This window comes from Tasmannia lanceolata, unplaced genomic scaffold (assembly GCF_043159265.1).
Source record: "Tasmannia lanceolata isolate RefF3 unplaced genomic scaffold, GAP_Taslan_0.1 ptg000019l, whole genome shotgun sequence".
In the NCBI taxonomy this organism is placed as follows: domain Eukaryota; kingdom Viridiplantae; phylum Streptophyta; class Magnoliopsida; order Canellales; family Winteraceae; genus Tasmannia; species Tasmannia lanceolata.
In genome coordinates, this window is record NW_027518696.1 from 5,551,443 (window position 1) to 5,569,815 (window position 18,373).

At 39.4% G+C, this 18,373-nt stretch overlaps 1 protein-coding gene across 2 annotated transcripts; it reads left to right on the forward strand.

Annotated features, from left to right (window-relative positions):
• Positions 1–5,003: 5,003 nt before the first annotated feature.
• On the forward strand, positions 5,004–17,648 carry TOPP8 (Calcineurin-like metallo-phosphoesterase superfamily protein). 2 transcript variants are annotated; one of them, XM_077362133.1, is made up of 4 exons: positions 5,004–5,676; positions 16,408–16,967; positions 17,042–17,245; positions 17,376–17,648. In XM_077362133.1, exons 1-4 carry the CDS (start codon positions 5,490–5,492, stop codon positions 17,415–17,417), a joined length of 993 nt encoding a protein of 330 aa, XP_077218248.1. In that variant the 5' UTR covers positions 5,004–5,489; the 3' UTR covers positions 17,418–17,648. The 2 variants fall into 2 exon arrangements, with proteins under 2 accessions (XP_077218248.1, XP_077218247.1); XM_077362132.1 differs by having other exon boundaries at positions 5,006–5,676; positions 17,373–17,648.
• The last annotated feature ends 725 nt before the right edge of the window (positions 17,649–18,373 follow it).

Consider the following 18,373-nt stretch of genomic DNA (forward strand, 5'->3'; position numbering starts at 1 on the left):
CCAGATGAATCGTCCAAATCCTCGTTCAACGCGTTTTGTTCGGCGAGGGGTCTCCTGCTGTCTGGAAACTCTATGGAATGTTCCATTCCAGCTGTTTCTTCTAAAAACAAGCAGGAAAAAAACAAACAGATAGTTGCTTGGTAGCTGCACCGTTTAGTCTGTTCGTTTTAGATTTTAACAACTGATTGACAGCCCTACATCTATTATCGGACCCTAAATCATAGGACCTAAATTTTGAGTCCAATAATCATTTTTGGTCTAAACATCAATCCTCAGAAAATCCAAAACAAAAAGGTAGTATTACACTTTTACTTGGGGGTGTCTGCCTGAGGCCAAGTAGCAAACCCTAACCCACCGAGGTAGCATTACCTCAACTATTGGGAGTTCCACGCAAAAGCAAAGACCCCACATCGGAAAACTTAATGGATCTAGATGGGCTTATAAGGACTTGGATACCCTCCTCTTAACGGCTAGCTTTTATGAGTATGAGTTCTACTTGGGTCCCACCATTAACCCTAATCCGACCTAATCAACGCCTCTGTTGAGGAGAGTGAACCCTAACCTAACTCACCTCTAAATCTCTCAACCTCAACCCAAATTGCGGTAAAAATGTGTGGTAGGTTTAGATATGAATAAAATTAGGAGGAGCGGTTGTGTCAGGTACTCAAGGCCTTAAACCTAACCGATCCTGAAATTAAATTGGGTTGGTTTACTCGTGGACAGTCTCTATAAATCGGCGAGGATTAGAGAGTCGTCCTTCTGTCTTCCAAAAGTAAGGAGTCATCTCATCTCCACGCGTCGAGGAAATGGATGCGAAGAGTCCCCGAAAGTCTCTCCAAACCAATAATAAAACAGATAGAAAGAGATAGGAATCATGCACGCACGAAACCTTTACTCTTTCTTCATCCACTTATCAAGGTTTTCGCTAACGTGCACACATGGTATGCCTCTCTCGCTCACGCACTGGCAAGCAAGAAGCCATCACGAAACCTTCCAAAGCCATAGATTCAGATGTTCGTTCCAGCTATTACTCTCACTATATTCCAAGACTGGAATGACGTGTGTCAATTGGTAAAAGGGAATTTTTTGGATTAGAATGGGCATGTACGTGAGATATTGTATAGAACATCATGGGCTATCAACATGGTCGGGTGACTTGGGTCCCACCCGGTAAAGGCATTCCATGCATGAGATAAAGGACTTTAAAATTCAACGGTTTAGATTCTTTTGACAGAACATCACATCAGATTTGATGGATTAGAAGCCTGGAATTATCCAATCAAGGTGATCACAACCTCATTTGAGCGGTTTTATAGTTGTCATTGGGATCTTGATCATGCAAATTAGGCAAAGGTGGAACCAAGGTTTTAAATTACGGTTTCGGTACTTATTTCGGACCCCACCGATATCCGAAATTTGGTATTTCTTCTCGAAATGTCAGACCGAATTTCAGAAATTTTGGCCGAAATTTTGTAACTTTTTTTTTTAATTTGATATTTTATCTAAATTTCAGACCAAAATTATCAATTCCGAAATTTTGGAATTTCGGCAAATTTCAGATTTCGGTGGGGGCAAATTTCGGTTTCGGTCCCCACCGAAATCTGAAATTTCGGAAGTCGGCCGAAATTTAAAACCATGGGTGGAACCAGATCATCGAAGTTCCTCTCGATTTAAAACCATGGGTGAAATTTTTTTAGTTGTAATTGAATGAAAGGAGAAGAAGAAAAGAATTCTACATCAACGGAAACTTTGTAGGAGGCTCACATGGTTCTTCTCGATTTGAACCACTAGGAGATCCGGTTGCCTCAAATCAACCATTCCATCACCTCTTTCTGTCTTTTTTCTTTCTTAATTCTATTACAACCTATTCTATTTTAAAAGCTTCAAGAGAAACGTGTGGGCAAGGGTTTGACTAATCTGATCAAGGAAGTGCCAGTGATAAAGGTCTAGATTTTTGTTTGCTAGAGGGGTGCTTTTGGAAATAAAAACTACAGGGGTTTAGTAGCACACTTGCACTGACATACTGCATGGAAGTTTAGGAGTAACGGCCTAGTCTGTTCCAACTTTTGGCTTTTTGACGCAGGCACGGATAGGGAAGGGTTTTGCAAAGGATTTTGGCGTGGCTTATTTTAGGGGTGGCTTATTTTAGGTAGTTTAGAGGCTACTATGGACTAATTTAGGTGGGTGTCTAGAGCTTTTAGAGAGCAGGTAAAGGGCTCCTTTCATGCAGGATAAAAACTTGCATAAAATAGATTAGATAAATCAGAGATGAAGATAAGTTTTGACTATGAAAATCTTGGACCTTCTTCTTCTTCTCAAAACATAAACACATAAAGCCCAAGCACCATGTGCAAGGGGATAAAAAAACAAATTTTATTCCATAACTCAAAGCCCAGTTTCGTTTGCATCATAGGTGGTATTTAAAGAAATTTCATTGGCCAAATCCTAGCTAATCTAGGATACCAAAGTTACTAAATCAATTAGAAAAGAAAACGTCCATCTCTCTTAATTTCCTAAAATTTCTAAAGACTTCCTAAAATTACTCTACCTAAAACTTATCCAATCCAAACATCCTAAAACTCTCAAATTCCCTAGTTAGTGTATGCCATTTTGCCTCCTCTTTCGGGGTAAATAGATGCCAACACGGACACAACTTACAAGGAAAGGTTCTTATAAGTTTTTCACAGGGGGGTAAAACATTCGTTTAGCCCTACTTACCCTCACTAGAACGGACCCTAGATGAAATTCGTCCAACTCTAAACTCCTAATCAAGTAAAATTTCTAATAAAAATAAATTCTTGGGTTGTTGCTCTTGACCCTGTCTCGAACTTGTGGCGATCTGGGGTGATCGGCCTACGGGTACTATGATCGGACAATATCTCGGGCTTGATTGACGATCCATGTCATCTGATGTTTGTTTTGATGGCTTTGGCGATTGATCTAATGGTCTGAATTGTTCGATCATATTTTTGAAGCTTTTGAACGGTTGGATACACCTACATCACTTTTACTCTGAAAACTTGAGTTAGTGTGAATGTCCCACACGAGAATCCTTTTCAAACCAATAGAAGTTCAAAAAAGTTCTAATGGGGCAACTCCTTCGCCCTCTCCCTCTAACCCTAGTGCCGTCATTCCATCGAACAGCTCTGTTTTGCAGCTTTCCCTCTGTTGAGTAGCTCTATGATGTTGCCGAAATCTGGTTTTCCCGATCAACAGTTGGTAGAGCTCTAATTTGTGAGTATCATGCGCTCATAGTAAACACGTTAGGGGTCCCGGAGTTGTGACTCTAGGAGACCACTCTGAGGCTCAGGTCAAAATTCGGCAAAACAGGAGAACAAATCAATAGGTGAATGGAGAAATGTAACTCTTGACAGAGATTATAAGATGCGTACCTTGAGCGTGGCGGGGTCATTTTATAGGAAATGAGCTCACAACAGTTTAGGAGACTTGCCTTGATAGGAGTCTTTCCTTATTGGGTGATTTCCATGGAGATAAATACTGAGTTTCCTCGTAGGAACTCGTTTCTATTTTGAATCATCGACTTTAGAGGAGAGTTGATACCAAGTTTCCTCGTAGGAACTAGTTTCTATTTTGAATCACCAACTTTAGAGGAGAGTTGATACCAAGTTTCCTCGTAGGAACTAGTTTCTATTTTGAATCACCGACTTTAGAGGAGAGTTGCCGCTCTTCACAAGGACTTTTCCTTGGACGCACTTTCCTTCTTGGAGCTGTTGCTATTCTAGAGATGGAGAATCCTTCCAATTAGGGGGTAGTGCCACGTGTCGGACATCTAAGGGAGGTACCGATTTTACCCTTGACACTCTAAGGGAGGTACCGATTTTACCCCAATTAGGGCGTAGTGCCTCCCTCAATTTCTGCCTAGCAACCTCTCTTTCTTGTTATTCATTTTCATTCAATGGTTAAACCCTATAGATCTTTAGCCATCAAAACAAAAGAAAAACACAATAAGCATGTAGAAATCTAGAGCATCAAACTGCGACGAAGCAAAAGATGATCCATATACTTGGCATCATTAGAACATTACACATTGTCAAACGGTCAAACCATTATTATAACTGTTTTTTAGGGTTTTTGCTAGTGCCCATCTCAATAGGCATTTTGCATATGGTCTTTCGCATGTCAGGGCAGCCTCAGAGGCTCACTTTTCAACAGGTTTTGTCATCATTCACGAGGTGGCTGCTCTGACATGCCACAGACCACATGCGAAATGGCTTTTGCGATGATGGACGCTAGCAAATCCCCTTTTCTAGACAACAAGAATCTATATTAGTGGGTTTGACTTTGTTCTTCAACTCCGAGGTCGGAGGTTCAATACCCAACTTACCTACCAAGAAAAAAATCTATATCACCCTGCTTGCGCCTATATGTATATCAGATATAGCCAAATACATATCATTTTGGTGTTGCCAGATTTGCTGACCGATACCGATATTTTGAACCATTATACGGGTCATCAAAGTGGTGGACCCCCAACTTCTACTTTTCTAACAACCATTTCTTCCTTAAAAAATACTACAATACACCTTTGTAATTGCCTTAGAGGATTCCTCTGGGACCCTCTACCCTAGATTGTAATTCTTTGTCTGTTTAATATATTCTGGTCGGGGTCTGCCTAACTCCAATTTACGGAGAAAAAAAAAAGAAGAAAAAGGTTGAACCATGATAGGGTAGGGGAGTCACACGACAATGAATTTCGAGCATGTGTCCTTCTGGCTTTAATCAACAACCTAGTAATAACCAGGCGTTCCCTTATCATTTTCTGGTCTTATGAAGGCTTTTTACAATCCATGGGCGTTGGGCTTAAGCTGAAATGGATGGGCCCAATGTGTAGGGCCCTTTCACAATAGATCCGTTCAGTGGTTGGTTGGTTCCAGAGGTAAGGCGGGACCCACATGGACCCGGGGTGGATAATTGATATCTCCACCCTTGAAATCACAAAACGCGCTACAACGCGGGTAGTGCCTTGAACCCGGTCTTCTAAAAATTCTGATAAAAACCTGTGAGAGCGCCATTTGGATAATACAAAGAAAAGCAATGCATCGACGCGGTTTGAAGGTTTCTTTTCTAAAATTCGATCATTTCACTAACCATCATCACAGAGCCCGCACTTCTTCCTCGCCCCTGTTTTTTCCCAGAAAAATAATCCGCTAAACAACCAACGACAAACGGATGGGTAAAATCAGAGAAAAACGCATCCGTCCTCGTCTCGAAAAGAAAAAAGCCCAACGCAATCCCCTTTTATAAATACAAGTCTTCTCCCAAATCTATTTCCTTTCTCTTCTTTGACTCTGACCTAAAATTCCTCCCTTCCCACCTCTCTCTCTCTCTCTCTATATCTGTATTGCCTCATTTTCTCTCAATTTTCAATAGAAAGAAGAGAACAAAGAGAATAAAAAGACGATCCAGTTCTTTTTTGTTTTCAATTTGAGGTTAGGGTTCAAATTAGGGTTAGGGTTTGTTTGAGGGTGATGATGACGATGGAGGCGATTGATGGTGGGGTTTTGGATGATATCATACGGCGGCTTCTAGATGGGAAAGGAGGGAAGCAGGTTCAGTTATCGGAATTGGAGATCCGGCAGCTCTGCATCAACGCCAGACATATATTTCTCTCTCAGCCTAATTTGCTCCAGCTTCACGCTCCCATCAAGATCTGCGGTTAGTTTTCTTCTTCTTTTTTATTTTGTTCCATCCTACATTAATATTGCGTACATAATACATTCATGATTGCATTAGGGTTTCGTAATCCGAGAGAAAATGATAAAGAAAATATAGAAATTGAAACGATCAAAGAGAATATTTAGATCGGCAAGAAGCTAGAAAGAATAGGGACGGGGGGAGAGAATGGTAATAAAGTAGTTTTTGACTTTTTGTTTGTTATAATTCGTGGTTTCTTCCTTCTTTGTCTCTTTTTTTTAAATATAATTTTCTATTTACTCAACAAAAAATGAATTTTCTTTGTATAGTATTTATCAACTATGAATGCTTCTAATTTTCATTTATATAAGGTTCTATACTTAAATATAGTGGATTTATGTGTATTTTTTATATTGTTGTTGAATGCTAGTTAAAATGGTTGAATAATTGTGTCCATAAGTTCTTTTTATTTTACGCACAAAATATCATATGGTGTAATATGCATGTCATATTCCAATAGACCTGAGATTCGGAGGTGAGAGCGGTTGTCCAGGGTATACGGATCACAGAGGGTAATATCGTGAAGGGAGATTCCTTTAATGAAATCGGGTGGCTGAAGGGGAGTCATTTCCATCCACGAAGATTTGCGCATTGGTTCGATAAGATTCACAAGCAAGTAGCGGGATTGTCTATCGCTCACAAGCACGTAAGAAGACTGGCAAATGGCGATGCTGGTAGAATAGGCAGGGGCAGGCAGGTGTTGATAGGGAGGGTTTAGAGTTGTTTGATTTCCTCCCCCTAGAGGGACCATGATTTTATGTATTACTTTTTAGTGTTTTTATTCTTTCTTATATTGACCATCTCGGTCGCTGGGGTTTTTCCCCATATTTTCCATTAATAATATTCGTCACCATTCAAAAAAATGCATGTCATATTCTTTTTCAAAGAAAATGCATGTCATATTTTCAAAACTATATGATTTGAAACTAATTATACACCCATGTACCAAGTTCTTTAGGCAAGTGGTGTAAATGTTTACCATTAGAAAAAGTGGTATAAAACTATAAATGTGTAGTGAACCGGATTCTCCAGCTTACTTGATAAACATGGATGTAAATTTTAGATACATAGGTTTTTGGTTACTGTTAATCTTATATTCTTTTATAACCTTGAGTTACTGGTTTTTCCATCTTACCTATAAAAATAGGTTTTTCGGTGTCTTTTGTGTCCATCTTACCTATATTCTCTTGTTTGGCTTGGAAGTTTTTTATTAAGAGGCATTTAGATAAGTTGATTGTTTTATTTGGGTAGGTAAAAGCAGATTCCTTAAGATTGGAAGTGGAAGTTGGTCTTTTGTGGTTGAAATATCTTTGATTGATGAGTTCTCCTTGCTTTTTGATTAGGAAATGTTTCCCTTGGATTTCATGTTCCCTGCGTCGCTAAGGAAATAATCCATGAAACATGCAATCTACAACACCTTAAAAACCCATTCTTGATTTGAAAAGTGAAGATGTATATCTCAAATTACAAGAACACTGCATTACAAGGGGATCCTGGAATCACCATAGTTGACGAGTTGAACTCCCATATAATCACTAAGGGTTTGGGGAATAAAAATTATGGCAAAGTTTACATTATCAGAAATGTGACTGGCTCTCAAAATCTTAATCAAGAATTAAAGCCTTGCTTGAAACCGGCCGTGTTAGGCCAAGTAATATTTGTGGAACATGTGGTGATGACCAACCAGTAGAGGAAGCGTGGTGCCTATGGAGGATCTACTTTTTATTGATTTGTGGGGAATTGACATCAAAGAAATGCTAAAGTTTTTCTTGAACTTAAGCAGATGCATTGATGGTTCCTAGAAGCATCACCATCGCAGAGAGGACGTGTATGATAGTGTGGGATGTTAGATTTTGTGGACAATTCCTTGACAGTAAGATTGAGTAAGATTGACCTGTTGGAAGAGTTTCGGGTCAGATTGGAATCGATTTACATTAGATACAAAGGCTGTGACTCGTGAGTGGCGAATTTGGAAAGAAAGTCCCGATGGCTAATTTTCATATTAGACTGCTTGCCTTGACAAGATTCTCACAATCTACCACCTATGTCATCGGAACCTCATCATTATTAATCATTGTTGTATGTGCAGCTCAACGATGGAGTTGGTGGACCCATAGTTGCCTGTAACTCCTTGGGCGGGTGGGAAACCCGTTTCCCCTAAAATGCATTTCTCGTGGGTGGGAAACTCGTTTCCCCTAAAACATGGGAAATGCATTTCGGAAATGTTTCCAAAATATGATGCAAAATTGGAGAAATGTTTCCGATACGCATGGGAGACCTATAAGAAACTCATGTAAATCATGTGTAAACGCATGATAAACGTATGTGAAACGTGTAGGAAACATGTGTGGAACTTACGAAAATCATTTTGGAAAAAACACATCAAAAATTATGGAATAGATATTAAAATAGAAAACAATAGCATATATTGTAATAAAAATAAGAATAAGAAAAATCAAATAGAAATTTGAAATTAACAAAATTTGAATCTACAAAACCACATATTCCGTGTTTTTTCTTTTGTTTCATTTGTGTTTTTTCTATCATTTCTGAAACAATTTTATGCGTATCCTAACACGTTTCTCATGTGATTTTCTATTGTTTTCTCGTTTCCCCTGTATTTTTTTCATGCGTTTCCCATTTCCGCTTCACGTTTCGTTTCCTGAATTCATTTCCCACCCTGGTAACTTGGACCACTTCTACCTTCATTGTAGTTTTGTGACAAAAGATTTGGAGCTTCATTCTTTCTCTGTTCAAGGATAGCTAAGTCTAGTCCACAACGATGAGTTAGTCGATCGTATTCTCTATCTTCCCTAGATCTTCCATTAGTAAAGCTTTTTGGAGGATCGAAATGGTTGCGAGTTCTTTAGCGTATCTGGTTAGAGAGAAACAAAAGAATCTTCACTGGGTCTTTTGGGGTTGGTGGAGTGCAGGAAGACTCGAGGTGGTCGGGAGTAGAACAAAAGATCAAAGAGAAAAAAGAAAAATAACAACAGGAAGACTCGAGGAGTCTCCAACGACGGCATGCAAGCACCAGAATGGGTGAGACGATCCGTTTCTCCATTAGCCGATATCCTAACGTATTGGAAGCGAATAGGGTGGCCCTCTACTCTGTCCCGATTCTCATCAATCAACTCTGCAAACCTCCAAGCGTGAGTTTGGCTTCCATCCATCCAACTGATGATGTTAACATAGTCTCCTTCCACAATAAAGTTGTCCAAATATTTGGTGTTTGTGATCTGAATGCCTTGCAATAAAGCCCACTTTTCCGCCTCATTTGAATCCTTGATGCCTATGGGCAAGTTTTATATTGATTGGAGATCATTTGATAGAGTTTGAAGCCCTTCTTCCCACAGCAATCAGGGCCTGTTTTGGTTTCAATTTAGATATGGTGCATATCAGAGGTTTTCAGGTTACAAGGCTGAGGGGGAAGTGGTCGTTTTTTATGGACAACATCCTGGTATGAGCCTTGTTCTTATTGCAATCGTTTTTTGAGGCTGGTATCCATTTTTCGGCTTTCCAAAGGGGGTTTGTGATGTAGGAGCATCCCCTAGGAGTGTTAACATCAGCTTTTCATTTCCTTTTAGTTTAGGATTTTTGTTTCTTGTTCCATTAGTGGTGAATGGCATTAGTGTCATATTTTTCTCTTCTGTTCTTAACTCCTTATGAGTACTTTACTAATAGCCTAGGGATAGTTTAGGCAATAGCTTTCTTGTAATTGGCTATAAAAGCCAAATTCTCTCTCATTTTTATTTTAGACTGTAGACTTTATATTTTGGAATTTAGTACTATTTTCGGAAGCTCTCCATTTGGTAGAAGCTTTCTTGCGAAAATCATCCAAGAAAGAGGGACTTCCAAGCTTGGAGTTCAAGGTTTTGTCTCTTAGTCGTCTTCTTCAAGCCTGGTGTGCAAGATTTATTTCTGCTGAGAAAAGAAGGCTGTGCATCTCGTTGCCAGCTGATCATTGACTTGGAATTTGCATCAAGAGATGAGGTATTTCTTGTAATGATTCTGTTCGTGTAAAGTCAGTGCTGGAATCAATGGAATTTTGGGAGAATTGCAGGAGGAAATCGCCACTCCTCACTTCGATGAGTGTGTTTTTTTCTTGCCTTTGTTGAATCCTTCATATTTCTGAAAATTTTGGGGGAAAATGGGTATAATCGGCTTGTGCTGGAGCTTACCTTGAAATGCATGGACATGAGAAGAGATGCACACGATTTATGTAAGAGCAGAAGTTGTTGCTTTGTTTCTCAAATGCACATGTTAAAGGAGTGGAATTGGCCACGATTTTAAGTGGATTTGTACATCTTTAAGAATCATGCTCCAAATCTGAGTTTTCCTTGCTAGGAATATTCAGAACCGAGTGATAATTGTGATTCAATGGATATGACACTTTAAACCTTACAATTGCTTGTTGTATGGCTTAATAGAGAATGAAATTGGTAGTCACCTCTTAGCTGCATTTTTTCTCATAAAAATTAGTCAAATTTGGAATGTATGACATCACTACATGAGGCCGTATTTGAATAGAGTCATATACGGTTTAAAGCTGTTGTTGACTCAATGTGGAACGCTTACTCATATTAATGGTACTGTTCATTGCCCTAAGTAGACTAAGTAGTATTTGGAAGTCGAATATGGAAATAGAAGGAATCGGTTGACCATTTATGTGGCAGAAAACTCTGTAAATATATTACAGGAGAAGGGATGGTTTTTCAAAAGCACTTCAGTGCTGAATGTTTTGAGCACTGTGAAATTTGGCTTGTGCACCACATGTGTTTGACCATTGGTTGAAGAATGCCTATATAGATCAATTCATCTTACCAAGATTTAAACAACCACTCATGCTCAAGTCCAATGCCATTGCTAGAGTTGGGATGTGATGCCTATGCTGCCATTAAACTGACATCATTCATACCTACAAAGCTCGTGACATTTCAAGTGCTTCCAAGTTGATGAACATTCATTCCCTTTGGAATGCAAAGGTTTGGAAACCAATTTTTTGACCCTTTGATAACTTGAAAACTCATGCTTGATGACAGTTCAATGAGGCTTCTTTTAAGTTGAACTTTAAACTTTCATCCACAAGCAAAGGGCTCAAGGAGCTTGGGAACTAGTGAGCATTCATGGTTTAAGCTCAAATTGCTGACTTGATTTGGTCTGTTTAAGCTCTCTAAAGGCCTTAAGCAGCTTTTCCTTTTCGAGAAACTCTAGGACATCTGAACTGTTGGATCCAAAAGAAGAGGGTTTAATCCATACTACTGACCTAAATCCATTCAATTCTTCTTGGTGGTGTTGTGTGTTGATCTTTTGGAAAAAAATTTCTCAATTCTGCTAGGGGATAGTTGTGCGTTGAGTTGATCTCCATTCATTCTAAAGTGACAGCAAGGACTACAATACTGACATGTGTTTGTTGAAATGCGGATGATGTATTTGCAATGCAAGTTGCCATGTTGCCTCGGTTTTACTCATCTTCCATGGGCATTTGTCCAATTGAATACCAACTGACTGTGGATTTGCTAAAGTGGACTCAAGGAGCTCTAAAGGCCTTGTTTTGTTGCTTTTGGGTTGTGAAGTTGCTCCCCAACAGTCCTATCTTTCACTCCCACTCTTGTGGCTTAGTTTCTTGCTTATAATTTCATACCATTGTTTCCTTTTGCCTATGATTTGCTTGTAAGCTACAACATTGCGAGCCCCGCCAACAACCCATGCCTTGATCTGCATCAGTTCGCCACTTGTATTTTCCTTTCTTTCTTCTCAGATCTACACCTAGCCATTATATACTATCTCTTGCTACGCTTTTCTGATCTAATGTGACTGTGTGTTGTGTCCTTTGGAGTGGTTAAAGGTTTGTGGGGGCTGATTACATCATGATGGAGGTAAGTCAGACCACTGAGAACTCCGATTGTGGGTTGGATGGTTCAGTAGTAAATCCAAATGAGAAACCCTACTTTCTAGACCACGACTAAGAAACTTAATGGAAGTAGTTCCTTACAATGGTCACAATTGGCTAAATGGTCTCTGAATGTTGTACTTAAATGGTAGCATTAAGGAACCTAAGCATGATGACCCTGCTTATGGACTGTGAGAGGTTGAGAATTCCACCATTGTATCATGAGTCCTTCGTTTGATGATTCCTGATTAGTAGGAGCTACATGCTTATGGAGACAACACACAAAATATGGGATGGACTGGCTGTGACTTATCCCTTGAAGGGTGATATTTGCTTAGATTTGTGAGCTGAGACGCCAGATTCCTGGGACAAAGCAAGGGGATCAGCCTGTGACCTTTTGGGTCTTTGGAAAGATTTGATGATGATTTCCAGGTTGATTGTTTTTCAGATGCATCCAAGTTTCAGAAGAGAATCAACGGAAGCGCATCTTTGATTTCATAGCTTGACTGAATTCAGAGTTCGATTAGATTTGAATTCAGATTCTAGGACATCAGCCTTCTCCTTCCTTCATTGGAGGTGTATGCATGTTTTTAGAGTGAGACAAACATACAGAGTATCATGTGACCATCAGTTCCTCGGGAGGCCTACCTTGGCTTCTAATTATCTAAGAGATGGAAAAGGGGAAATTGGGATATTGATTTAGGCAAGCAGCTTTTATGATGATAAAAATAAACTCATTTCTGATTACCGTGGGAAGCATCTCTACAGTAAGTAGAAGTCTTGGAAATCGATAGACATTTAGCCACAGGGGTGATTATAGGCAAAGGAGGTTGAGCAAATGACACTGCTTCGCCCCGGGCTAATCACGCCTCTGCTTCAGACTCTACACCTTCACTCACTTCTGAGCCTATTGGTTTTTCTCGGGAAGACATTGAGGTCATTCAATGGATAGTAGCTCTGCTAGATACTCTATTTACTGGTTCATCTAAGAGTATCATGCCCATGAAGACATTGAGGTCATTCAATGGATTGCAGCTCCGCTAGATACTCCATTTACTGGTTCATCTAAGAGTATCATGCCCATGAATCATTGATTGTATGACTTCAGATCATATAAATGGGTTGTCTTCTTTATTTTCCTCATATAACACATATTCAAGAAAGTATAAAGTTAGGATAGTGCTGGGATTGAGCCTCTAGCTCAATGGTTAGGGCTTTCTTCTTCAACCTAGAGGTCGGAGGGTTCAATCCCAGCTTACCTACCAAAAATGTAGTTAGGATAGTGCGACTTTTTTCCCTACTCATTGTCTTTGAAGACTTAGACACGAGGAGGAGATTGGCAGCCGTAGGGAAAGCAATGGTCTTTATTTTTTGGACTCCTAGCCCGATGATCATGATCCCGCTGGAGAAGCACATGTATTTGGGAGCAGTAAAGCATCTACAAAGCAAATATGGTTATAGCATCAGTGACTCAGACATCCTTCTTTCCTTTACAACATTTTTTCCACCTTGTTTTCCAATTTTGATGTATCTGAACTTCAAAGTGATATATGGCACCATCGTGTATCTTTTCATCCTAGTTTACATAAAATTATACTGATGTATGGGGACCCTCTCGTTGTAGTTCAGTGTCGAGTATGAGATAGTTTGCTACTTTTATTGATGATTGTTCTCATATGACTTGGGTCTGTCTTCTATAGGAGGAAGGAGATGTTTGCTCTTGTTTCAAAAATTTTCACCGAATGATCGAGGCAAATTTTAAGATCCTTCCCGGTAGTCTCTCTTTTCATCTATATAAGCATAAGACAATGGGGGTGTGCGATTCGTCAGGTGCAATCAGCAATGCTCCTACTCCGTACCCATTTTGATTAGCCATGCTTTCAAAGTCAAATTTTCATGCCCTCGTCGATACCCCACTACAGAAAGGGGCAGCAGAGAGAAAGAACAAAAATCTTTTAGAGGTTGCTTTCTTTTTCATATGCATATCCCTAAAAATTTTCGGGGTGATGCGGTACTATTTCTACCTACCTCATCAATCGGATGCTCTCTGAAATCTTAAAGGCACATATTGAAGTTCACATGCCTTCCTCATCTACTGACTTATAATTTCCCTTATTTGTTTGAAGTTGTCAAAGTTACACTTGAATTAATAAGAGCAAACTCCATGTTGGAAGTCCCATCCATATTATTTTCTTTCTTTCTGCTTAGAAGACTGCAGCAAAGACATTTGCAAGAACTGATTTAACTGCTGTTTTCTTGTCTTTTCTCCTTGTTTCATGCAAGATTATCAACTCAATACTATCCTCTGTTCATCCCCTTGATCAGACCCATGCCATTCAAATAAAAATAGCAAGCTGCTGTTCTTACAGCTATTGGCCGCTGATTTCTTAATGGAATCTGTTGATTTTCTCTTCATCAGAACAGCAACTATTTACTGTTGATTTTTCATTGAAAGTTGTTGACTATTCTTCCCCAAAACAGAACCTGCTTATTGTGGGTTCGTTCTTCAACATCAACTCAAAACAGAATCTTCTTGTTCCAGAGCTCTGTTATCTGCTGTCTTTCCATCGTCAAAACAGAATTGAAGAGCTAGCTTTTGAACAAACCTTTTATTGACTGTTCCTGTGTACCATAGTTCAGAAGAACCATGAAGAACAGCCCTCCTGATTGCTGCTGTTTTTTTATCGTTGAAAACAGTTGTTTGCTGTTTTTGTCATAGCTCAGAAGCTACATCGACAGTCCTCTGCAATCGTTGTTGCTTTCTTCTTTTACTCTCATCAGAGAACAGCGTAGGTGACCAGACCTTCAATTGTTGCTGCTCTCACCACAGTTCAGTGTTGTTTTGAACTGTCAGTATACTTTCATCTCATCTCTGCGAATACTGTCGGCTTCTTGCTATTACAGAAAACCCTTCTTCGAGTACTTGCTATTATTGTCCCCCACTATCAGGACTAATTATTGTCTTTTCAACACAGCCCAGAACAGTCCACCACTGAAGGAGAGCAGTTTGCTATCTTTGTATTAAAACAAGAACCCTTTTGCTGTTCTCTATCTCAGAAAGCACACCTTGCTGTTTTTCTGTCACTGCAAGACTAGTTTCTGGTGCCCCCAGGCCTAGAACTGCCAGCCACCTGTTCTTCTTTCACTACCTATTTCTTAAATTTAAGACAAAGGCGAAACCTCAAATCACCCACCCCCTTTCTATGATTTACAACCCATTGGCTTTTCTAAAAGCTACTGTATTTTATTATTAAGGACTCACCAAGTAGGCTGAGCTGAGCTGAGTTGACTCAGATTTGCTTGGGCCGATTGTTGACCTACATTGCATTTTAAAACTGCTCTCTCTCTCTCTCTCTCTCTCTGTGCCTTAAAAATCCCAAAGCCCATCAAGAAGGGCAATAAATCTCTCACTTGACACACTCTTCAACTTTATCTGAAAATATCATTGCACTTGTTTTTTCCCTTGGACCAGAAGGCCCATGCAGCTATATAGGTGTTTGTATTTTTCTTTCTGTTACCTCACTTAAGTTGTTGATTGTTAGTTCACACCCCGTATCTCACTTAAATACCAATGCTCCCCATCAAATTTTGGATATATTTCACCCAGTTTAAAACAGTTTCTCTGTTTGACTTTGACAAAGAATGGGGACTGGGGAGGTGTAGATGAGAAGCTTCTTCAAAATGAAACAAACAGTTTCTTTTTCTTTTTTTTTCCTTTCTTGGTTAAAGGTTCAAATCTCCTCTTCAAATCTCCTCTTCATTTCTACTACTGTAGAGAGAGAGAGAGAGAGAGAGAGAGAGAGAGAGAGAGAGAGAGAGAGAGAGAGAGAGAGAGAGAGCTGATGATGGTGGTGGTGGTGGGCGATGGAGGAGGAAGAAGATACTGGATCAGAGGGGACATCAGTATACCTCTTTTTTTTAGTTTTAATGTTAAAAACAGAAAATGGTTAGAGAAGAAACCGAGATAGACAGTTTCCTGGCGGGTAGTTTCACCTTTCACCACGTATGACAGCGATCATTGAAAACAAAGCGTTGGAATGGAGACAATATATTTACCAAATTCCAAATTCAGCTAATGCTTAAAAGATTGAAAATTATTCTTGAAACTTACATGAGTTTCTTTTCGTTAGGAATTTGTTTTTCTTTCAAATAATTTGCAATTAATTCAAATATCTCGTGATTAAATCCTTAAAAAACATATTGGGAATTGAACCCACAATCTTTACAATTCTGTGATTATACTTATCCACTATGCCATGCATTTCATTTGCTTTGTATTTTACAATATATACAGGGAAATGATATCGGCACAGCCGTGTTTTAATAATTGCACGAACTCAGCTTGTCTTTTCTTCTTAATTCGGTTGTGAGAGCTTTTTGGGAACTGTTACAACCTTTGACAGCTCTTTAAATAACACAAGACTAGAAGGGTTACTGCAAGTATCGAAACATGGTTGTGCTCATATCATTTCCCTATATGTGTGTGTGGAGAGAGAGAGAGAGAGAGAGAGAGAGAGAGAGAGAGAGAGAGAGAGAGAGAGAGAGGCATGCCTAATAAGGGTGGCAATACCAGTTCCAAACACGTGTCCGTGTATATAATTGTTTAGAATTAGGACGCTTTCTCGCCTTTTAAAGGTCTTGGTAAAGGAACATTGCTACCTTAAATCTCCCACCATTATATAAAATCTTTTCTTTTATTAATATAGTTGGTTGAGATATGCATTGTGCATTCGTCTATATTAGTGGTCGGTTTATCTTTCAATACCTTTGGTCTTTCTAATATTGCTGATGTCTTACAGGTGACATACATGGGCAATACCTCGACCTTTTAAGGATGTTCGAATATGGTGGCTTCCCTCCATCGGCAAACTATCTGTTTCTTGGGGACTATGTTGATAGGGGCAAACAAAGCTTAGAAACAATCTGTTTGCTTCTTGCCTACAAAATAAAATATCCTGACAAACTCTTTCTTTTAAGGGGTAATCACGAAGATGCGAAAATCAATCGAATTTATGGGTTCTATGACGAGTGCAAGCGGAGGTTTAATGTTCGCCTTTGGAAGATATTCATTGATTGCTTTAATTGCTTGCCTGTTGCCGCACTGATTGATGACAAGATTCTTTGCATGCATGGAGGTCTATCCCCAGAGTTGCATAACTTGAGTCAAATAAGTGACATGGAGAGGCCCACTGAGATCCCCGACAGTGGTCTTCTTTGTGATTTGCTTTGGTCCGATCCTGACCCCGATGTTAAAGGGTGGGGCCAGAGTGATAGAGGGGTGTCATGTACCTTTGGGGCCGATAAGCTCGCTGAATTTTTGGAGAACAATGACCTTGACCTCATATGTCGTGGTCATCAGGTTAGTAAATATCTTATTATGTTTTAACTTTTGGGTTGTCTTATAATTCCGGGTTAAACATTTTCAAAGTTCAGGTGGTCGAGGATGGATATGAGTTCTTTGCAAAACGGAGATTAGTCACAATATTTTCTGCTCCAAACTATGGTGGGGAGTTTGATAACGCTGGTGCTCTATTGAGCGTCAACGAGCAGCTGATGTGTTCATTTGAGATCTTGAGACCGGCAGAAAAGAAACTAATGGCTGGCTCCTCTAATATTCCAGCGACAACACCTAGAAAGGTAAATCTTATTCTCGTCAATTCTTATCTGATTTTATTACTGACACTCATGTAACAATGCATATAGTCAAGTATTGAAAAGATTATGCTAACTTAACTCTTTGTTCTCTTTCGTAATTGTTCATCAGAAGAACCTAAGCAGTTTCCGAAAGGTGGAAAAATCTGACACGTGAGCAGCTCCATTTTAGATTTGGTTCTGTTTAGAGTGGGTATTGATTGGATTGTTGCTTCCCAAGTTCCATCCCAGCTGACAGTTATTAGAACTTCACAAATCAAGGCTTGTCAATCATTGAAAGTATTCAAGAGTATATACAATCTGTATATTAACAATGCACAGAGTATTCTGTACAGCAATCGCGATCTCTGCTTTGTTCTTTATATGAAAGAGTAAGATTAAATTGTCACTGAAGCGTTTGACTAGTTTCTTTTGTTTTTTAATTAGTGTTAAATTAGAAAGCTTGTGTTTGAGGTGGTTCTTGCCATGCCTAGACCTTTCCTGGTTTCTTTCAATCATGCTTTTGGGTCGCATTCTAGAATCAAAGAGGCAATTGTTACGCCATGATTCCTGTAAATTGAGAAGGGAGCTGGAACTGAAGCCATGGACGACTGCAGGTAAAGATGAATCGAACCCAAGAAACTGTCGTTTGGCATTTTTTTGTGGCGTCATCGGGAAATTAGCAGTGGTCTTTTGAAGCATTGACGCTTCATGCATTTGATGGAATGATCAGAAAACGAACTTGTTATAAGAGGAACTTTTCAATGAAAGTGTGTTGGTGAATTTATTGGTCTACGTACCGGTTCATCTCGGTAGCAGATCCGACATGTTATATGTGTTAATCTAGGCTGGCCTGAGTTTTTCCTCATCATATCATCGGTATAAAGATGAACTCATTTCAATTTACTGGCCTACTTTTTCCCTGAAAAATAATTGTACTGTTATTTTGGCTACCAAGATATAAATCCTCAGAAAAGTTGTTCCCTACTTATTGGAATTGTTGTCTAGGTGATGGGAGGAGGATAGAAACGCTACCCGATGATAAAATTTTAAGGGAAGTGATATATTTGCCCCCTTTTCTTCCCCTGGCCACTCCCTCTTTATGATTACTTTTTTTTTGCACTAGAAGACGTG

Coding starts and splice junctions, on each gene's coding strand:
- TOPP8 (XM_077362132.1), top strand. CDS start 5,490: ATGATGACGATGGAGGCGATTGATGGTGGGGTTTTGGATGATATCATA. Junction 5,677..16,407: donor CGCTCCCATCAAGATCTGCG/GTTAGTTTTCTT, acceptor GATGTCTTACAG/GTGACATACATGGGCAATAC. Junction 16,968..17,041: donor TCATATGTCGTGGTCATCAG/GTTAGTAAATAT, acceptor TTCAAAGTTCAG/GTGGTCGAGGATGGATATGA.